Consider the following 19,481-nt stretch of genomic DNA (forward strand, 5'->3'; position numbering starts at 1 on the left):
TACCGGTGTGTGATAGGGATCCGAAAGAATCGCGACATCAATGCCCCATTCCGTCACTGACTGGTGCAGCAATTGCTGGCCAGCTGCACAGTGATTAAGGTTCAGCTGTATTACTTGCATGCTGATTTACTCCCTCCACTTGTTGAGCAAGTAGGTCCGCCCATGACGTGGTTCGTGGCCTTCTTCTTGCTCGCGCATAGCATGCAACGTGGCGTTCTTTCGCATGCATACGCCTTGTGCCCCTCGCCGCCGCAACGCTTGCAGAGGTTGCTCCGGTCTGGGCCTTTGCAATTCCACGACTTGTGGCCAGGTTCGAAACACCTGAAGCACATGTCGACCACCGGCGGTTGGTAAGCGGTCACTGGGCATACCGACCATCCGACCTTTAGCCTGCCCACTTTGAGGACCTTATTGGCATCCGTGGCCGATAGCTTAAATGTAGCTATCTGGGTGCCCTGTGGTCCTTTCCTCATGCGGATGGATTCCCGTGAGACATCCACACCTCCTTGCTCCTTGATGGCCATGGCAAGTTCTTCTGCGGTGGCGATTTCGTCCAACCGTTTGCACTGGAGTGCAACCTCGTTACGCAGGGCTCTAACTTCGGCCGTATCGCCCAGGACTTGTTGGGCAAGCGCAACAAGCTCCGTTCCGCCCTGAGCTCCCTTTTTAAGCTCGAGCAGCATCTCTCCCGTCTTCGTACGACGAATGCTGCGAACCTCTTTGCCAAGCTCAGCAAGCTTTGCCTCGCTCCGCATGGCCTTGAGCACATCGGCGTACTTTTCTTTGTCGGCCTTAACCAACAAAGCCTCTCCTTTGTCCCTAGCCTTCCTCGCGGGAATGGGCCCGGCCTCTTTTGGGACCTTTTTCTTTTTGGCGACCTTCACCCATGGATTCTCGCCGGGTTCGCTTACATGGCTCGGATCCGGGGTTCGAGTGCCGAGGTTTGGGTTGAGCCCCTCGCCACGTTCCTTCGCCCCATCAATTCCGCCATGGTCTTTGCTCCTTTTGGCCTTGGGAGTCAGGCGTTTACTGCCTGGAGAATCCCTGGCGCGTTTCCGGCGCTGTTTATTCCGCTCAATCGTGAGCCGGAGCGCATAGTCGACCGCCTCCTGTTTTTTGTCGGTATCGAAGATGAAGGGCTCTGTTTGAGAACACTTCTCCGACTTTCCGCCACCCTCTAGCCGCACTATCAACGCCTCTTGGTCCCTTTTAGCTACGTTCACGGCCTTACGTAGCTTCAGCAAGTTCGCCTTCAGCTCCTTGCTGATGTTGGATTTCTCCTGCGCGAATTCAATAATCGCGTCGAGCTGTTCTATGACCGCTGTCATACTCGGCTTGATTATTTCCTTCGCTCGCTCCTGGGACTCAGGCTGGTTCACTGGTTTGACGTGGACATTGCTGTCGCTCGTCTCCTCAGCTACTGCTTCGCTCTCCTTTCTCGCACCCGTTCTGGATGGAGACCTCCTCAAACCCCCTCTTGCGAAAGGGTTTACCTCCTCACTCGACGCCGATGTTGATGGTGTTGAACTCATGATTTTATATGGGTCCCCCTTATGGCTGCCGTCAAACCCAGCCGAAAGTAGTCGCTATCATGATCCCATGGTTACCTATGCGGTGCAGTGAGGCCATGCGAGGGTTGGCTTTACGCTCAGAGCCGGATCAGCGCAAATCAGGAAAAGGGCATCTGAACCTACTTCCACCCAGTCATCCCAACCAGGTGGCTGAAGGTGAGACGGCGTGCCATAAGGCCTGCCACGGTTTTATGGGACGGAAGGCAGCTGCGGCATTAGCCTACTCGCCATTTCAAGCCGGTTCCACCCTGCTTTACTGAAGGAGTAGAATACCGCAGCTGTCAGCCCTAGTTTCTCTATATATTCCGATCTACCGTGTCGTATCCATGGATGGTGTGGTAGCCAGTATACCATAGTTAGGACCTCACTGGCGTTAGTCCTAACGTGCCGAGTCGGCACTCCCGTTGGGCTTGTGCACTTTGAGCGGCACACGATCGCTTTGGTAGGACTTGCTTGCGGATACATGCAGCTTTTTGTAGAGGATTAGCAGAGCCCACTGCCAAACCCCACCGCATCCTAGGCAAGCCCTACAACTCGCAGTTGCCGGGGGAGGGGTCGTCAAGCCCTTAGACATAGTCCCTGCTGCCACGCTCTGCACCCTGTACTCTACACTTCGTACACCACTTTGTATTTAGTACTCTGTACTCTGTATTTTGAACTTTGCACTCTGTAGTCTGTACACTGCACTTTGCACTCTGCACTGATATCGTTTGATAATTTAGACATTAGTCATTTGGTGCGAATCCAACCATTTTGATGGCTAAATTTGAACTTAAAAAAACATGGAAGAGTTCTTGAGCTTTCTTCAGTTGACTAAAATAAAGTACTGAATTCAATGCAAAAACGTATTGAATTCATAGTGAAATGTGAATAGCTTGGGTTCGTTGATAATTTTGCAGTCTAAATATGATTTAAATTTGGATGAATTCATAATTGCAAGAAATAATTTGAATCCAGATATGAATTTAGGGAGTGACGAATTTCTCCGGGAGCTAGTTGATATATAAAACTATGATAAAAAAAATCCATAGTGATTTTTCATCAATCTATTTAATTTAATCGTATAGGTTTTGTGATATATATAATATTTAAATTTTATATAATTTTGATAATCACATCTAATCGAGATGTAAGTAATCGCATTTTGCACCGGAACAAAAATCTGTTATTTCTTACTTCTAGAATCAGAACAAATTGGCTCAAATGGAACGTTCTCCTGGTTATTTGAAGAATTGTACCGAACAAACAATCAAACAGCTTCAGGAAAAAAGTGTGTACTTCATTGAAATTTTTAGTGAGCTGTAATGTATAAACGTTAAGAATTTGAACATTACCAAACGTTTAGCTGTTGAAAGCTTGGTAAAAAATTTCCAAATTTTGCGAAATTTTCTAAATGTGTTGCCAATTTTCGTCGTATGTTTTTGTGATATGTGTCGCAAATATCAAATAGGCTTTTCGCCACTCGAACGCGAACTCGACAGGAAGAATATATTGCGATATATTATAGAAATAATTTATCTATGGATTAGAGCAATAATAAATGTAGTGTTTATTTGCGTAGAAAGTATGTCGCTTAAGAAAAAATACATCAATTGTCCTCGCAGTAATGCGAGCAAAGCCCACAGGCCACCACATTTGCGTCCAATGATTTATCGACGTTGGCCATACTTCTTCCGGATGTGGAAACAAAAATCATCATCTACTCCGCTTGCCTACCCCTGATGGGTACGAATAATTTACGAGAGTTGTTCTGTTTACCACAGCTACTTCCGGAACCCGGAGACGGCAAGCTTCTTTGTCGGCCTAAAAAGAACTGATTTTCTGGATGAAGTATGACTACGCGTCCTCATTTCCCACATCCGCACATATCGCTCTGGATGGCATATATCCTGGGGGAATATGAGCCTCTGACAGTGGCAAGGGGAGCAGCAATTCAGGTCATCTGGTGTTGGGTAGCTTCTTTGTGTCTCTAGTGATCGGGCCATTCAGCTCGGACGCCGCTCGTCGTAGATATTTACCATCACAGGACCACGTGTCGGTTGACCGCATCCCTTTCGGAACATGATACTCACGCTTAACCGGTGGCAATCGGTAGGCAGACGACCGGCACCAGCTTCCGCATCATCGACAGGGCAGTGGTCTGGAGGACGATTAATTTCCCAGTGTTTGGTTTTACATTGTGATGATTTGCAATTCAAATGTTTAACGACTGTTTGTTGAGTGCCTGTTTTCGGGGGTGGATTGTGGCGATTTATTGGAATGTTCCGGATGCCCGTCGACGGAGGAGAAACATTCGAGTGGTGTTTTCTTCCGGACCGGTTGGTTGCACCATGCTTTCGAAACGATGAGCTCTGATCTTATAGAACCAACACGTAATTGGATCACTAGTACTTTTAGTTCAAATAATGCAACCGCTCTGGAACTATGGGGCACTCAATGCAATGTAATAGGCGCTATGAAAGCACTGTCCATACTCGCATGTCTGTTTCATATCGCCATTTTCGCCATTATTGAATTCGATAGTCCCACAACAAAGGGGCCTAACTGCCTCTCTTTGTTCACTTTCTCTTTTGATGATTACTGAGCCATTATTGCAAACTCTCTAAAGTTTCCAATATAAATCGAAAGATTGTAGTTTTGCCTTGAAAGTTTTGCGAAGAGTAAAGCGTCAAATATAAAATCAGTTCGGAAAATCGTGAAAGAAAAAGTAAACAAAGAGAAACTGTCATTTGCAGTTAGGCCCTTTTGTCGTGGGACGGTCGAATTAGCTTGATGGATAAAGTATGTCCTACATATACTTTCAGAAATTGCTACAAAAACTGTAGATTTTTTCAGCAAAATGTAAGAAAAATATCAACTCTAATCTGTTCCATATGCAAAGTACCCGCATATACGTCCCATTTGGTACAAATTTCATGAATTTAATGTATTGGAATATTGAAATATGAGCCCAAAACATCGAATCAAGATGGTGACCGTGTACCTAGAGCAGTGCTGTAAAACTTCATTCAATTCAATTGAAACTGAATGTGGAACACATTGACGATCTCTCAACTGCAGTAAACTTCACTCTCTGACACACACAATGTTTGCTGACGGCCCGAACGGGCAGCATTCAATTCATCACTCGTTTCTCTTCAATCGAGGCTCAGTTTAACCACCGTCAGTTGATCTCTTGAAATGACAAAATATCTCTTTCAATAGTGTGAGAGCGGCCTTCAAATGAGGTTCATGTAAACATTCGAATTGGTTCAAGAAAATAGATGAAAGACAAACCAGATAGCTGAAATATCAATCACAGAATACACATAAATTAATTGTTTCCTCCTTCAGTTTTCATTTTTAATACTTTACTCCATTTATAATTCTATTCGTTCGAATTTGCTTACTACCAAGAGCGAAGGCATTGAAGCAGGTAGACTACTTGGCACTCGAAACTGAGCAAGCAAAACTTCAAATGACTAGATACGATTATTCAACTGACGATGAATTCCGGGAGCTTCACTTGAAAATGGCAGCAAAAGTCAAATGAATTAGTAGGTATATGCTGACTGTCAGCGGCCAAAAATTTCATTTTCATCTTATTTTATTCGATTGAAAATGAAATTTTACCGCACTGACCTAGAGTGCCTGTAATCAGACGATATCCGATATCCCATCCATGAAATTGACCTCAACTCAAAACATTTAGTTCAGAATGTTGGCAGTTTTGTAATTTATATGCTGTATTTGACAGGTCGTTTGCTTGTTTGAAACGGAACGAAAAAGAGTCTTCCAAACGAGCTGGTTCTAAACGAACCAACAAATTTCCATGAATAGAAAGAAAAACCTTCACCCACTACTACCAAGTTGAATTAAATATTTAGATTCTCCTTCTACATCGAAATCATATAAAATATTTCATACTTGAGTTAAATTTTCGCTAACAGTTAAAAAAAATCTCAGAATCAACAATTTACCATGCGACCTCATACAAATTTTCGAACACAAAACGTCAAACAGAGGGGAAACACAGAAATTGTGGATTGTGTTATAGATGAAATTAGATTACAATTGTAACTTTTTAGAACTTTTGAATAACGTATCAAATCATGTTTTGCCTTTCTCTATAGAAAGGTATTAGAATTGCTGGAAAAACCGGCTTTCGAACGGAGCCTCGGAGACCCATAGTGTTATATACCATACGACTCAGTTCGACGAGATCGGAAAATGTCTGTGTGTGTATGTGTGTGTGTGCACTTTTCGAAGATATTTGAACGCGCTCAATTTTCTCAGAGATGGCTGAACCGATTTTGACAAACCTGGGCTCGTTTGAAAGCTACTGTCGGGCCATTGATCAAGTTCGAAGATCAAATGGTTGTGACTTTTGGTTCCGGAGATATTATTGTATAAGTGACGTAACCGACAAAAAGCGTTGTATTTGAACGCGCTCAATTTTCTCAGAGATGGCTGAACCGATTTTGACAAACCTGGGCTCGTTTGAAAGCTACTGTCGGACCATTGATCAATTTCGAAGATCAAATGGCTGTGACTTTTGGTTCCGGAGATATTATTGTATAAGTGACGTAACCGACAAAAAGCGTTGTATTTGAACGCGCTCAATTTTCTCAGAGATGGCTGATCCGATTTTAACAAACTTGGGCTCGTTTGAAAGCTACTGTCGGGCCATTGATCAAGTTCGAAGATCAAATGGTTGTGACTTTTGGTTCCAGATATATGATGGTATAAGTGACGTAACCGACAAAACACGTTGATTTTTACCGCTCTTATATATAAGGGTGCCAAAATTTTGGGATCAACTCTATTTTCTTTAAGTTCTAGTGCTCAAAAGTTTAAGCACCTCGAAAAAAGCCTTCATGCAAAATTTAACCTAAATCGGGCATGCTTAAGGGGTGCTGCCCGGTGGTAAAGGTTTGACAATTTTCGATCTTGAAAAAGCACCATAGGGGGGAGTACATGAAAATTCCAAAATCGAAAACTTTTTTTGATGTCGAAACTCTTAAAACTGCATGAAACATCGAAATTTAGTGTCCTCTCAAAATAAATTTTTTTTTGAAAAAATCAACTTTCTGGGACTTTTTCAGATTGAAGCATGCTTTTGTTAACTACTCGAATCAATCTGAATCAATTGGTGTCAAAATTAGTATCCAAAATTATTTAATAAAAGTATGAAACACATTTTCATGAGACTGTTATGAAAGAAGAGAAAGGCATTATCACACCACTATGTGGATTAAGAAGGGTTTTAAATAATCAAAATGATCGGCAAATACTAAAAACCACCTGGTGGTGGTACTATAATGCCTTTCTCATATAACACATGGGGTGAAAAGTCCCGGCCCTAACAAAGCGAACACGATTTTTTTGGTTCAAATTTTGACTTTATTCATCAACGCAATCTCCATTAAGAACAACGCAATCATTCCGACGCTGCTCTAACATTTCAATACCACTTTGTAGAACGCCTTTTATCTTTTGCCTCAAAATAGGCCTCAGTTGCAGCGATAACCACAACCAGCATTTTTTTCTGATCTGCAAACAGCCAGCAGTCGCTGGGAGCCAAATCTGGCGAATGCGGTGGATGTGAAAGCAATTCGAAGTTCAATGCATGTAGTTTTGCTATTGTTTTGAATGACTTGTGAAACGATGCGTTGTCTTGATGAAACAAATTTTTTTTTCTTTTCCATATGCGGTCGTTACTTCACAATTTCAGCCTTCAAACGCTCCAATAACGCTATACAACATTCACTGTTAAACCACGCACATTTCAAAATACCGAGGCCATAACCTTTCCAGCCGATTGTTGTGCTTTCGGGTGCTTTGGACGATGTTCACCAGTTGCTGTCCACTGAGATGACAATCTTTTTGATTCCGAAGTGAAGTGATGAATCCATGTTTCATCCATTGTCACATATTGACGCAAAATTCCTGTTTGTTACGTTTAAACATGGCCAAAAACTGCTTAGATTCGTCAACACGTTCTCGTTTTTGATCAACAGTGAATGGTATTTTTTCCCATCAAGTAGCAGTGTAAAATTAAAACACGAAATTGTTGTTGATGCATGTTGTTCTGAAAATAACAAAAGTAGCGTCACGCTTAGCACAATAACTCACAAACTAATGAACAGAATATCATGAAATTTTAACAGCTTTCTTTTAAAGGTTAGTATTAACTGGCAAATGGGTGACTGCAATGAAATTAGCGCCATCTATGCACTTTTCAGCCCATGTGTTAACTTAGAATAGATCGGCTGAAAAGTTCGTATCGTTTCTATGAAATACCATCTTCAGTTAGTACCAACCTTCAAAAGATACGTGTATAAATTTGACAGCTGTCTGATTATTAGTTTGTGAGATATTGCATTTTGAGTGAAGCTACTTTTGTTATTGTGAAAAAAATGGAAAAAAAAGGAATTTCGTGTGTTGATGAAACACTACTTTTTGATGAAAAAAAGTGCCGCCGATACCAAAAAATGGCTTGATGAGTGTTATCCAGACTCTGCACCGGGCGCAGCAACAATTCGTAAGTGGTTTGCAAAATTTCGTACTGGTCATATGAGCACCGAAGACGATGAACGCAGTGGACGTCCAAACGAGGCTGTTACCGATGAAAACGTGAAAAAAATCCACAAAATGATTTTCAATGACCGTAAAGTGAAGTTGATCGAGATAGCTGACACCCTAAAGATATCAAAAGAACGTGTTGGACATATTATTCACGAATATTTGGATATGAGAAAGCTTTGTGCAAAATGGGTGCCGCGTGAGCTCACAATCGATCAAAAACAACAACGAATTGATGATTCTGAGCAGTGCTTGGAGCTGTTATATCGAAATAAAACCGATTTTTTTCGTCTATATATAACAATGGACGAAACATGGCTCCATCACTTCACTCCGGAGTCCAATCGACAGTCAGCTGCACGCGATGAACCGAACCCAAAGCGTAGAAAAACTCAACAATCGGCCGGTAAGGTTATGACGTCTGTATTTTGGGATTCGCATGGTACAATTTTCATCGACTACCTTGAAAAGGGAAAAACCATCAACAGTGACTATTACATAGCGTTATTAGAGCGTTTGAAGGACGAAATTTAAAAAAAACAGCCTCATTTGAAGAAGAAAAAAGTTTTGTTTCAACAAGATAATGCACCGTGTCACAAGTCGATGAAAACCATGCTGAAATTGAACGAATTGGGCTTCGAATTGCTCCCTCATCCACCGTATTCTCCAGACTTTTGCCTGTTCTCAGACCTCAAGAGAATGCTCGCTGGTAGAAAATTTAGAAGCAATGAAGAGGTAATCGCTGAAACTGAGGCCTATTTTGAGGCAAAGGACAAATCGTACTACAAAAATGGTATCGAAAAGTTGGAAGATCGCTATAATCGCTGTATCGCCTCTGATGGCAATTATGTTGAATAATAAAAACGAATTTTGGCAAAAAAATGTGTGTTTCTATTAAACGATACGAACTTTTCAGCCGAACTGTTATCTACATTAATATTACTAAAGGATTCTTCAAAAAACTTTTCTTTGAATATTGAATAGGAAAAAAAATTTGTTTGGGTATGGCATAATCTTTTTCAATTTTAGACAGTCTTAACCCAAGTTAATAGGAATTCTTTGTTCTTTGTATTTTTGATCTGAATGACTGTTTAAAATTTTGAACCCATCTCACCCTGTTGTTCCGGAACCGGAAGTGAGATTCGAACAAAGGTCAAAAACAGTCTATTTTAATATACCTTGATCCTTTTATTCGAGACTAACTTTGTGAAAATCGACTTAGTTGTTTCTGAAAAAATGAAGCGAGTTCCGTTTTTGAGTTTTCGGCTTCTATTTCCGGTACTTCCGTAATCGGAAGCTGGAAGCCGGCATAGCTGAAATCGGTTCGTTCGGCTAGTAACTAGCATAACCTATAACACATGGATCAATAAGTCCCGAGACTAACAATGGAAACAACATTTTTTTTGCAAAATTTTTTTTTATTCATCAACATAATCACCATTTAGGGGGGGCTAAATCTGGGGAGTATGGGGGGTGGGGATACAGATCAAAGCTAAGTTCGTTCAATTTCTGAATCATCGACTCGTTGCTGTTTTTGTTCCATCGAAAGCAATCGCGGCACCCACTTGGAAAAAAGCTCAGCAATCTCACGGAGCTTCACTTTACGATCTTTCATTATAATTTTTGTCACTTCACTCACATTTTCCGGTGTAACGGCTTCCACAGGTCTACCCGAACGTTCCGCGTCATTTGTGTCGGTACGACCACGTTTAAACTCGGCGAACCACCGACAAAACCTTGCTTTTGATGGACAAGAGTCCGGATAACATTTTTCAATCCATTGTTTCGCTTGCACGGTGTTTTTACCCATTAAAAAACAATGTTTTATCAAAACACGAAACTCGGCTTTTTCCATTTTTTAAACAAACTACAAAACGACTTTACTCCAACCTCGATAACTCAGCTGTTTCTGGTCGGATCGACTTGAAATTTTGACCCATTTCAAGCAAAGGTTAGTACTCTAGAAAGACGTGGTTACTGGTTTACTACGAGCGCCATCTCTGCTTTAGTCTCGGGACTTATTGATCCATGTGTTAAATTGAAATAGTTTTAAACCAAATTTAAAAGAATTTATTGTTTTTTTTCCATTGTGACAGGTTGCAATTTCATACACACTACCCTATATTACCGAAACCGGAAGTCGGATCTGGATAAAATTCTACGTTAACCTATGAAAACATAATACATTTCATTTGAATCTGAGTTTCCGAAAATCGGTTTAGAAGTTTTTGAGAAATTGGAGTTATTTCCGGTTTGGAGCACACAAACCCTTTCCCGGTACTTCCGGAACCAGGATACTCAAAGTCTACGTATTTAGTCATAAACTAACCATACCTGCCTAATTAAAGCAAATATACGGCTATTTGAATGTATTTGGTTTGATTTTCCCGTGTCATGTATAAAAACACGCTCCTGAAAATGGAATTTCTCGGAAGTAACTCGAGTCTGAGAAAATCGAGCTCACTTTTCTATATATATTTTTTGAACATTTGAACCGCAAGTTCTATCCGGGTTAAATTTAATAGCAACCGTCCCATTTAAAAATAAGTTGTGAAAATCGGTCAAACAAAATAGTGCATTTACACTCTTAGATTCAAAACGTCATATTTCTGCCTGAATGGACCTAATGCCAACTGTGAGACAACACACGATATTTTCAGAACCAGTTTGGAAACAATTCGACATTTAAAAATTATTGGGTCGTTTTCGTTTCCTTTCGTTTTACATTTCAAATTTCATAGTAAGGTTAATTTGGATTGGCCCTTTTAAAAATTTGAAAATATCAGCTACACAGCCGATGAAACTTAAGAGTCTTATGTTGACATATATCAGCATAAAACAAGTGCTATTAGATTTGTCATGATGGTAATTTCATTAGTATTTAACCCGCACTTTTTTCACTCTTGATCAATTCGATGCATTATGTTGATTCGTCAGAGTTCGGCTTCCGAAAATATCGTGTGAACGGAAAGACGCTCGATATAATCGCCATTTTAAATACTTTTAAAATATCAAAATTGTTTTTCTTTTCTTCAAATGTACATCTATAGATGCTTTAGAGGACTCATAGAGTGCACCCCGTAAATAAAAGTCGTGGTGACTATATTGGAAATGAATTAGATTCAAAGTACTGTATAGCCAATGCTACGGCGAAGTATAGTTGGATGAAATTGGTTTGAGTCTCTACTAAAAAATTACAGTTGGTAAATTTGATAAACCACACTTAAAAATAGCATATTGAACCAAACTATTCGTGAATTTTAGGGAACCATTCCCAACAAATCTGAATTAGGCACTTGTAAGAATATTTTAGTTGTACTAAAAATAACCATTTCAATTCATCAACTGTTTGTTTTCGCCGAAAACCTGACCGGTTTCTCCGTGTATATCCACTTTGTTATAGAGAGTAGGAAAAAGAAAAAAAAATATTTTTTTTACGAAATGAAATTGTTAGCTGATGTGATAATTTTTGGGATGTCAAACTTGTTCAAGTGCTGAAAAATGTTAAATCCGAATACGACCGAAACTGCAATTTAAAATCAAACAATGAAAATTGCTCTAACTAATATATCTTTATCATCTCTTTCCAAATCAATCGGAACCAGGCGGAAACCGCACTGATGTACGACGCCGTTCACCTATTCGCAAAGGCACTGCACGATCTGGACACCAGTCAGCAGATTGACATCCACCCTCTATCCTGTGATGCTCAGGACACTTGGCCCCATGGATATAGTTTAATCAACTACATGAAAATCGTAAGTATTCAACATTTGAACCGTAATTTTCCATCTGAAATGACGATAAAGTAAATTACCATGCGTCTCCAGCAACCCCCGTTTATCCCGACAGGAAACGCATGGTAGCACGTGCGAACAAGCTTGATTACGTAATAACAAAATAAAAAAAAGCCAGACTACTATGTTGCTTTGCAAATAAATTCCATTCCCGTTTAGTGCTCATGACTATGACTTCATCGCCCGACATCCGAAACCGGAGAGATTTTCCTCGTTTTCTCATTTCATTTGTCGGAACACCAAAGCAATACTAGTCAAAAAACAGGATTAAAACTTCATACACACACCGAATCAACCATCCGTTCGCAACCATCCCAACCCAACCAACATCCCCCCTAACAGATCTAAACCAACAAATACTCGAAACATTAAAATTCAGTTACATCAGCGCCAAACAACTTCCCGGAACTGTATGTGCGGGTGTACATGTACGTGTGTGTATGTGTGTACGTGTTTGTGTGTGATCAACAGGCGACGGTGTTAAAAACTGATAGTAGTTACCATTCGGGAATCCATTTACATCATCCAGAGAGAAGGCAGAGGTGTGCGGTTAAGTTGAAAAACTGCCACGACTGGCTGACACGGAACCAGGGGGATAATCCGCTTACATTCGGTGGTAACTCGATTGGGGGTGGGGGGAGGTGGACACTGCTCCGTTTTGCTCATTTTAATAAGCCGGATCGATACGCACCGGGTGGGGAAAATGGATCATTTTAGCGAATCCGCCCGATAGAGGATGTGTAATCAATCATATTACTTACAACTGCTAGGAAATGAAACAAGTCCTGGTAGGATTTACATAAAAATTTATGATAGGAGCAATGGAGACCTCAACTGACCAATTATTGGAATTCGGTTTTAAACAATACAGAGAGTTTTCGATGTTTTGCCTTAAAATAGTAGTTTAAATCTATTCTAGAAGTGAAATAATTTTAGAACTTTACACTGAACCGCAAAATAACCCAATTTTAAGTATTTTTCACGTAGTTTCTAGTGGAAATTTTAGATAAAGTGGTTTTAAAAAGTTTCCATTAGGCATTTCCAAAATTATGTTGACAAATGAGTTATATCTTACTCTAGTAAGTTACATGTACTCAACGTATTTTCTCAATTTCAGGTTAAATGCGATTTACTCGGTTTTAGTTAATTGTACGATTCCCTAGGAATCTTCTACTCTCTAAGGGTGAAGCCAGAGAGAAAGCGACACGCGACGCGAAGCGAAACTTGACAGATCCGTTCAATCAAGTTCAGCAGAAAAATGACATGTTTGTCGGAGTGAGTGCGATGCGATCGGTCAGTAGTCGGTTCGCAACGCATCGAGTTCACTCTGACATACTTGTCATTTTACTACTTACTTGAGTGAACGGAGCTCTGCCGCGCGACTCCGTGCGATCTGTCAAGTATCGCATCGCTTCGCTTCGCGTCGCTTGTCGCTTTCTCTCTGGCTTCACCCTAACTCTTTGACTCTTTAAGACGCTTCAATACGCTTTGAGACTCTTTGCGACTCTGAAATTCTTTGAGACATTTTGAGACTATTTGGAGATTTTTTGCAACTCTTTAAGGCTCTTTGAGACTATTTCAGTCACTTTCACACTCTTTGGGGCCCTTTAAGATTATTCGAGACTCTTTGATACGCTTTTAGACTTTTTGACTCTTAGAGACGCTTTGAGACTCTGTGACTTTTTGAGCCTCTTTAAGACTCTTTCAGACTCTTTATAACACTTTGAGACGCTTTGAGACTTTCTGAGACTCCTTGAAACGGTTTGAGACTCTTTTAGACGCTTTGAGACGCTTCAAGGCGCTATTTGAGACTCTTTCAGACTACTTGAGACTCTTTGATACTCTGAGATTCATTGAGATGCCTTAAGATACTTTGAGATACTTTTTGAGACTCTTTGAGACACTTCAAGATGGTTTAAGACGCTTTGAGACTTTTTGAGCATCTTTCAGGCTATTAGAGTCTTTTGGAGACTCTTTGAGTCTCTTTGGGACGCTTTAAGACTCTTTAAGACACTTTGAGGCTCTTTGAATCTTTTTGGGACACTGTTGGACGCTTTGAGGCTTTTTGAGACTCTTTCATACTATTTAAGACTCTTTGAGACTCTTTGAGTCTCTTTTAGACGCTTTAATATGCTTTGAGACACTTTAAGACTCTTTAAGACGTTTGAGGCTCTTTGAAACTCTTTAAGACTCTTTGAGATGCTTTAAGATACTTTGATACGTTTTAAGAAGCTTTTGAGACTCTTTTAGACATTCTGGAAACGCTTTGCGACGCTTTAAGATGTTTTAAAACGCTATGGGACGCTTCAAGACTCTTTGAGACTTTTTAACTCTTTGAGACACTTTGAGACTCTGAGACTTTTTTAACCTCTTTAAGACTCTTCCAGACTCTTTGAGACACTTTAAAATTGTTTAAGACGCTTTGAGACTTTTTGAGAATCTTTCAGACTATTAGAGACTTTTTGAGACACCTTGAGTCTCTTTGGGACGCTTTAAGACTCTTTAAGACACTTTAAGACACTTTGAGGCTCTTTGAAACTTTTTTTGGGCGCTTTAAGACGCTTTGAGACTTTTTGAGACTCTTTCAGATTATTCGATACTCTTTGAGACTCTTTGAGATGCTTTAAGATACTTTTCGACGTTTTGAGAAGCTTTTGAGACTCTTTGAAACATTTTGAAACGCTTTGAGACGTTTTGCGATGCTTTAAGATGTTTTAAGACGCTATGGGAGGCTTTGAGACTCTTTGAAACTCTTCCAGACTCCTTGAGACTCTTTAAGACGCTTTGAGACACTTCAAGACGCTCGAAGACACTTTGAGACTCTTTCAGACTATTTGAGACTCTTTAAGACTCTTTGATTTACTTTGAGACTCTGAGATTCTTTGAGACTTCTTGAGACTCTTTGACATGCTTTAAGACGATTTGAGACAATTTGAAACTTTTTGATACCGTTTGAGACACTTCAAGACGCTTTGAGACGCTTTCAGACTCTGTGAGAAGCTTTTAGACACTTTGAGACTCTTTCAGACTCTTTGAGATGCTTTAAGAGTTTTTGAGACTCTTTGAGAAGCTTCTGACTCTGACTCTTTGACTCTTTGACTCTTTGACTCTTTGACTCTTTGACTCTTTGACTCTTTGACTCTTTGACTCTTTGACTCTTTGACTCTTTGACTCTTTGACTCTTTGACTCTTTGACTCTTTGACTCTTTGACTCTTTGACTCTTTGACTCTTTGACTCTTTGACTCTTTGACTCTTTGACTCTTTGACTTTTTGACTCTTTGACTCTTTGACTCTTTGACTCTTTGACTCTTTGACTCTTTGACTCTTTGACTCTTTGACTCTTTGACTCTTTGACTCTTTGACACTTTGACTCTTTGACTCTTTGAATCTTTGACTCTTTGACTCTTTGACTCTTTGACTCTTTGACTCTTTGACTCTTTGACTCTTTGACTCTTTGACTCTTTGACTGTGTTACCAAACTGACATTTCGAAGCACGATAAAACGTTTCTCCAACATTGTATTAACTGTTGGGTGCTTCTATAAAATTGCTCTTATTTATTTCGAATGACTCTCTAATAAACCAACTGATTGCCTCCCTCCCTTTCCGCGTTTCCTGCATTCAATATCCTTTTCATCATTTGTGGTAGACTAGGAAACGGACATCACGTTATATTCACGTACGGAATTTGTTCCATTCTTACTCTTTATTAATATATTTCAGCAAGTTATTTATAACCTCAATCTTCTGCTCTGCTCTGCTCTGCTCTGCTCTCTTCCAGGTCGAGATGCGTGGGCTGACGGACGTAATCAAATTCGACCATCAGGGCTTTCGTAGTGATTTCGTACTCGACATCGTGGAGCTGGGTTCGCAGGGACTGCGCAAAAGTGGTACCTGGAATTCCACATCGGGGGTGAATTTCACCCGCACCTACGGGGAACAGCAGAAGGAAATCGTCGAAATTCTCCAGAACAAAACGCTGATTGTGACGACGATTCTGAGCGCACCGTACTGCATGCGAAAGGACTCGGCCGAAAAGCTTACCGGGAACTCGCAATTCGAGGGCTACGCGATTGATTTGATTCACGAGACTTCGAAAATATTGGGCTTCAACTATACGATTAGGTTGGCACCGGATGGACGGTATGGAAGCCACAACAAGGAGACGGGGTGAGTGCAGTGATTTCAGAACGAAAGAATGAACCCAGGAAAAAAATACACTAAATCAAAAACATGCTCTCCAATCGTTTTGCAGCGAGTGGGACGGCATGATCAAGGAACTGCTGGAACAGCGAGCGGACCTGGCCATCGCCGATCTCACCATCACCTTCGACCGGGAACAGGTGGTGGACTTTACGATGCCATTCATGAATTTGGGCATTTCCGTCCTGTATCGGAAACCGGTCAAGCAACCGCCGAATCTGTTCTCCTTCCTTTCGCCGCTTTCGCTGGACGTGTGGATCTACATGGCGACCGCTTATCTCGGCGTTTCCGTGCTGCTGTTCATCCTGGCGCGGTGAGTTCCGCAGTTTGTCGTTTGTATTTGATTTTTTTGCATTTTATTTGTCGGAAAAAAGCACCGGTGAATCGTCGTCGTCGATGATGATGATGATGACAGCAGCATAAGCGAACAGTGAAATTAATGGCCTGCAGATAACTCTGACACTATTTCACGGTGATAAAAGCTTGAACGGACGGTGTTTGAAACGTTTTCACTGAACAATTGTAAATAGAGGGAAGGGTAGGATTGAGCGGGGTTTTCAGTGAATGAATGACAACGAACTGTCACACTTGTTTGGTGTTTTATATTCCAATAAATTGAAATGGACAATCGAGCATCCATTTCTGTTTCATAGCTAACTAAATGGTTCGGAATTCACCGCAGAATGGAGGTTTCATTCAACACGAGCGAGCTGATAGTTAGATTTATGTCACAATTGGGAATAGTTGATTCTAAACGCGTCAGAAAAATGGTATTCATAAACAAAAGCTTTTCGTTTAGAGCAGAGTTCTTTTCATCGTTTCGATAATTTATTATATAGTCTTCTTCAGGGATGGAAATTTAGTTTCTTTGTCTGCACTGCCCCGTCTAGGAATATCATCGGCTTTACCACCTTGTTATAGCGATTTAGTTGCTTGCCTACGAGCTGATTCGTCACGATTTACTCGGAAGAGTATCTTATGAAGCGTCTCTTACTAAACATCAACTTTGCTTTGGTTCGATCTAGCATCCTGCCACTACGCTCGAAACGTTTTGAAGTGGAACCGAGCAAAATTACGATTCTACAAATGAACAAACTTAGTTTTGATTTGGGAAAGAACAGTGAATTTTCATGTTACACCATTTAATCATTTGGATTAGTTTCGCTGAAATTTAGGCATAGCTACGATGGTAATCTCTACAGCATAAATTCAAGCGCTTGGTTATGAATATTTCAAACATTTTTATTTAATTTATTACGAATTTTTATTCCGGTTCATTCGCGTACAAGCTTTAAGTGGCTGATTAAGTTATATTTTATTGGTTGAACAATTTTTTTATTGGAAAAAGAGTGACATTATTGGTGGACAGAAGCATCTTCTTCCATGTGCATCAAGCAATGATGAATTGAATGAAATTATTGAAATGAACGAAATGAAAATAACGAAATGAATGCAATGAAACTATCGAAATGTAGGAAATGAGAGCAATGAACGAAATAAAACTAGCGAAATTAACGAAATTATTGGAACGAACCTAACGAAATGAAAATAACGAAAAGAATGAAATAAAATTAGGAAAAAAAAGAAATTAACGAAATTAAAGATTTTAACATAAAGATATTAACGAAATCGAAAAAATAAAGAAACTAATAAAATTAACGAAATTTAAAACAATAGCGAAATGAATGAAATTTACGAATTTAACGATATTAAAGAAAAAAAAATTAACGAAATGAAAATAACGAAATGAATGAAATGAAACTAACGAAATAAACTAAATGTGCAAAATTAAAGAAACGAACGAAATGAAAATAATGAAATGAATGAACGAAATTAAACTAAGTTTCATAATGAAATTAATAATATTAACGATAATAAAGAAATAACCGAATTTGAAAAAAAGTGAAATCAACTAAATATACGAAATCAACGAATCTTAAAAAAATTAAGAAATTAACGAAATGAAAAAAACGAAATGAATGAAATGAAACTAACGATATTATCATAATTAATTAAATTAACGAAATTAACGAAATGAATGAAACGAAACTAACGAAATTATCAAAATTAATGAAATTAACGTAACGAAAATAACGAAATGAATGAAACGAAACTAACGAAATGAACTAAATGAAAATAAAGAAAGTAATGAAATCAACGAAATTTAAAAATTAATGAAATGAATGAAATGAAACTAAGGAAAATGTAAAAATTAAAGATATTAACATAAAGATATTAACGAAATTGAAGAAAATAAAGAAACTAATAAAATTACCGAAATTAAAAAAAATAATAAATTAGCGAAATAATTTAAATTTACGAAATGAATGAAATGAAACCAAAGAAATAAACTAAATGAGCGAAATTAACGAAATGAAAATAATGAAATGAATGAATGAAATTAACGTAAGTTTCATAATTAAATTAATAATATTAACGAAATTAAAGAAAATTGACAAAATTTAAAAAATTGAACGAAATTGACGAAATTTAAAAAATAAGCGAAATCAACGAAATTTAATCGTAAAATAACGGAATTTCAAAAAATAAAGATATCAACGAAATGAAAATAACAAAATGAATTGAATGAAACTAACGAAATTATCGAAATGAACGAAATTTACGAAAATAACGAAAATAACAAAATAAACGAAATGCACGAAATTAACGATATTATGATATTACGAAATTAACGAAATGAACGAAAATAATGAGACGAAATTAATTAAATGAGAATAACGAAATTTAAAAACATAAATAAATTAATAAAATTGACTTAAGTTTAAAATATAACGAAATTACCGAAACGAAAATAACGGGGTGAACGAAATGAAACTAACGAAATTTAATCGTAAAATATCGGAATTTTCAAAAATAAAGAAATCAACGAAATGAAATTAACAGAATGAATGAAATGAAACTAACGAAATTATCGAAATTAACGAAATTTACGAAAATAACGAAATTAACCAAATAAACGAAATGCACGAAATTAACGATATTACGAAATTAACGAAATGAACGAAAATAATGAGACGAAATGAATTAAATGAGAATAACGAAATTTAAAAACATAAATAAATTAATGAAATTGACTTAAGTTTAAAAAATAAAGAAATTAGCGAAATTATCGAAACGAAAATGACCAGGTGAACGAAATGAATCTAACGAAATTAACGAAATTTACGAATTTAACGATATTAAAGAAAAAAAATTAACGAAATGAAAATAACGAAATGAATGAAATGAAACTAACGAAATAAACTAAATGTGCAAAATTAAAGAAACGAACGAAATGAAAATAATGAAATGAATGAACGAAATTAAACTAAGTTTCATAATGAAA

At 38.7% G+C, this 19,481-nt stretch overlaps 1 protein-coding gene across 5 annotated transcripts in view; it reads left to right on the forward strand.

Moving 5' to 3' along the window:
* The window catches only part of LOC131426045 (glutamate receptor ionotropic, kainate 2), a 318,947-nt gene that overhangs the window by 219,876 nt on the left and 79,590 nt on the right, over nucleotides 1-19,481 (forward strand). For all 5 annotated transcript variants that reach the window (XM_058588453.1, XM_058588455.1, XM_058588452.1 and 2 more), the window contains exons 9-11: nucleotides 11,741-11,893; nucleotides 15,714-16,102; nucleotides 16,188-16,448. In XM_058588453.1, the coding sequence (XP_058444436.1) occupies nucleotides 11,741-11,893; nucleotides 15,714-16,102; nucleotides 16,188-16,448 (803 nt within the window). The remainder of the gene's footprint in view (nucleotides 1-11,740; nucleotides 11,894-15,713; nucleotides 16,103-16,187; nucleotides 16,449-19,481) is intronic.

This window comes from Malaya genurostris, chromosome 1, assembly GCF_030247185.1.
Source record: "Malaya genurostris strain Urasoe2022 chromosome 1, Malgen_1.1, whole genome shotgun sequence".
In the NCBI taxonomy this organism is placed as follows: domain Eukaryota; kingdom Metazoa; phylum Arthropoda; class Insecta; order Diptera; family Culicidae; genus Malaya; species Malaya genurostris.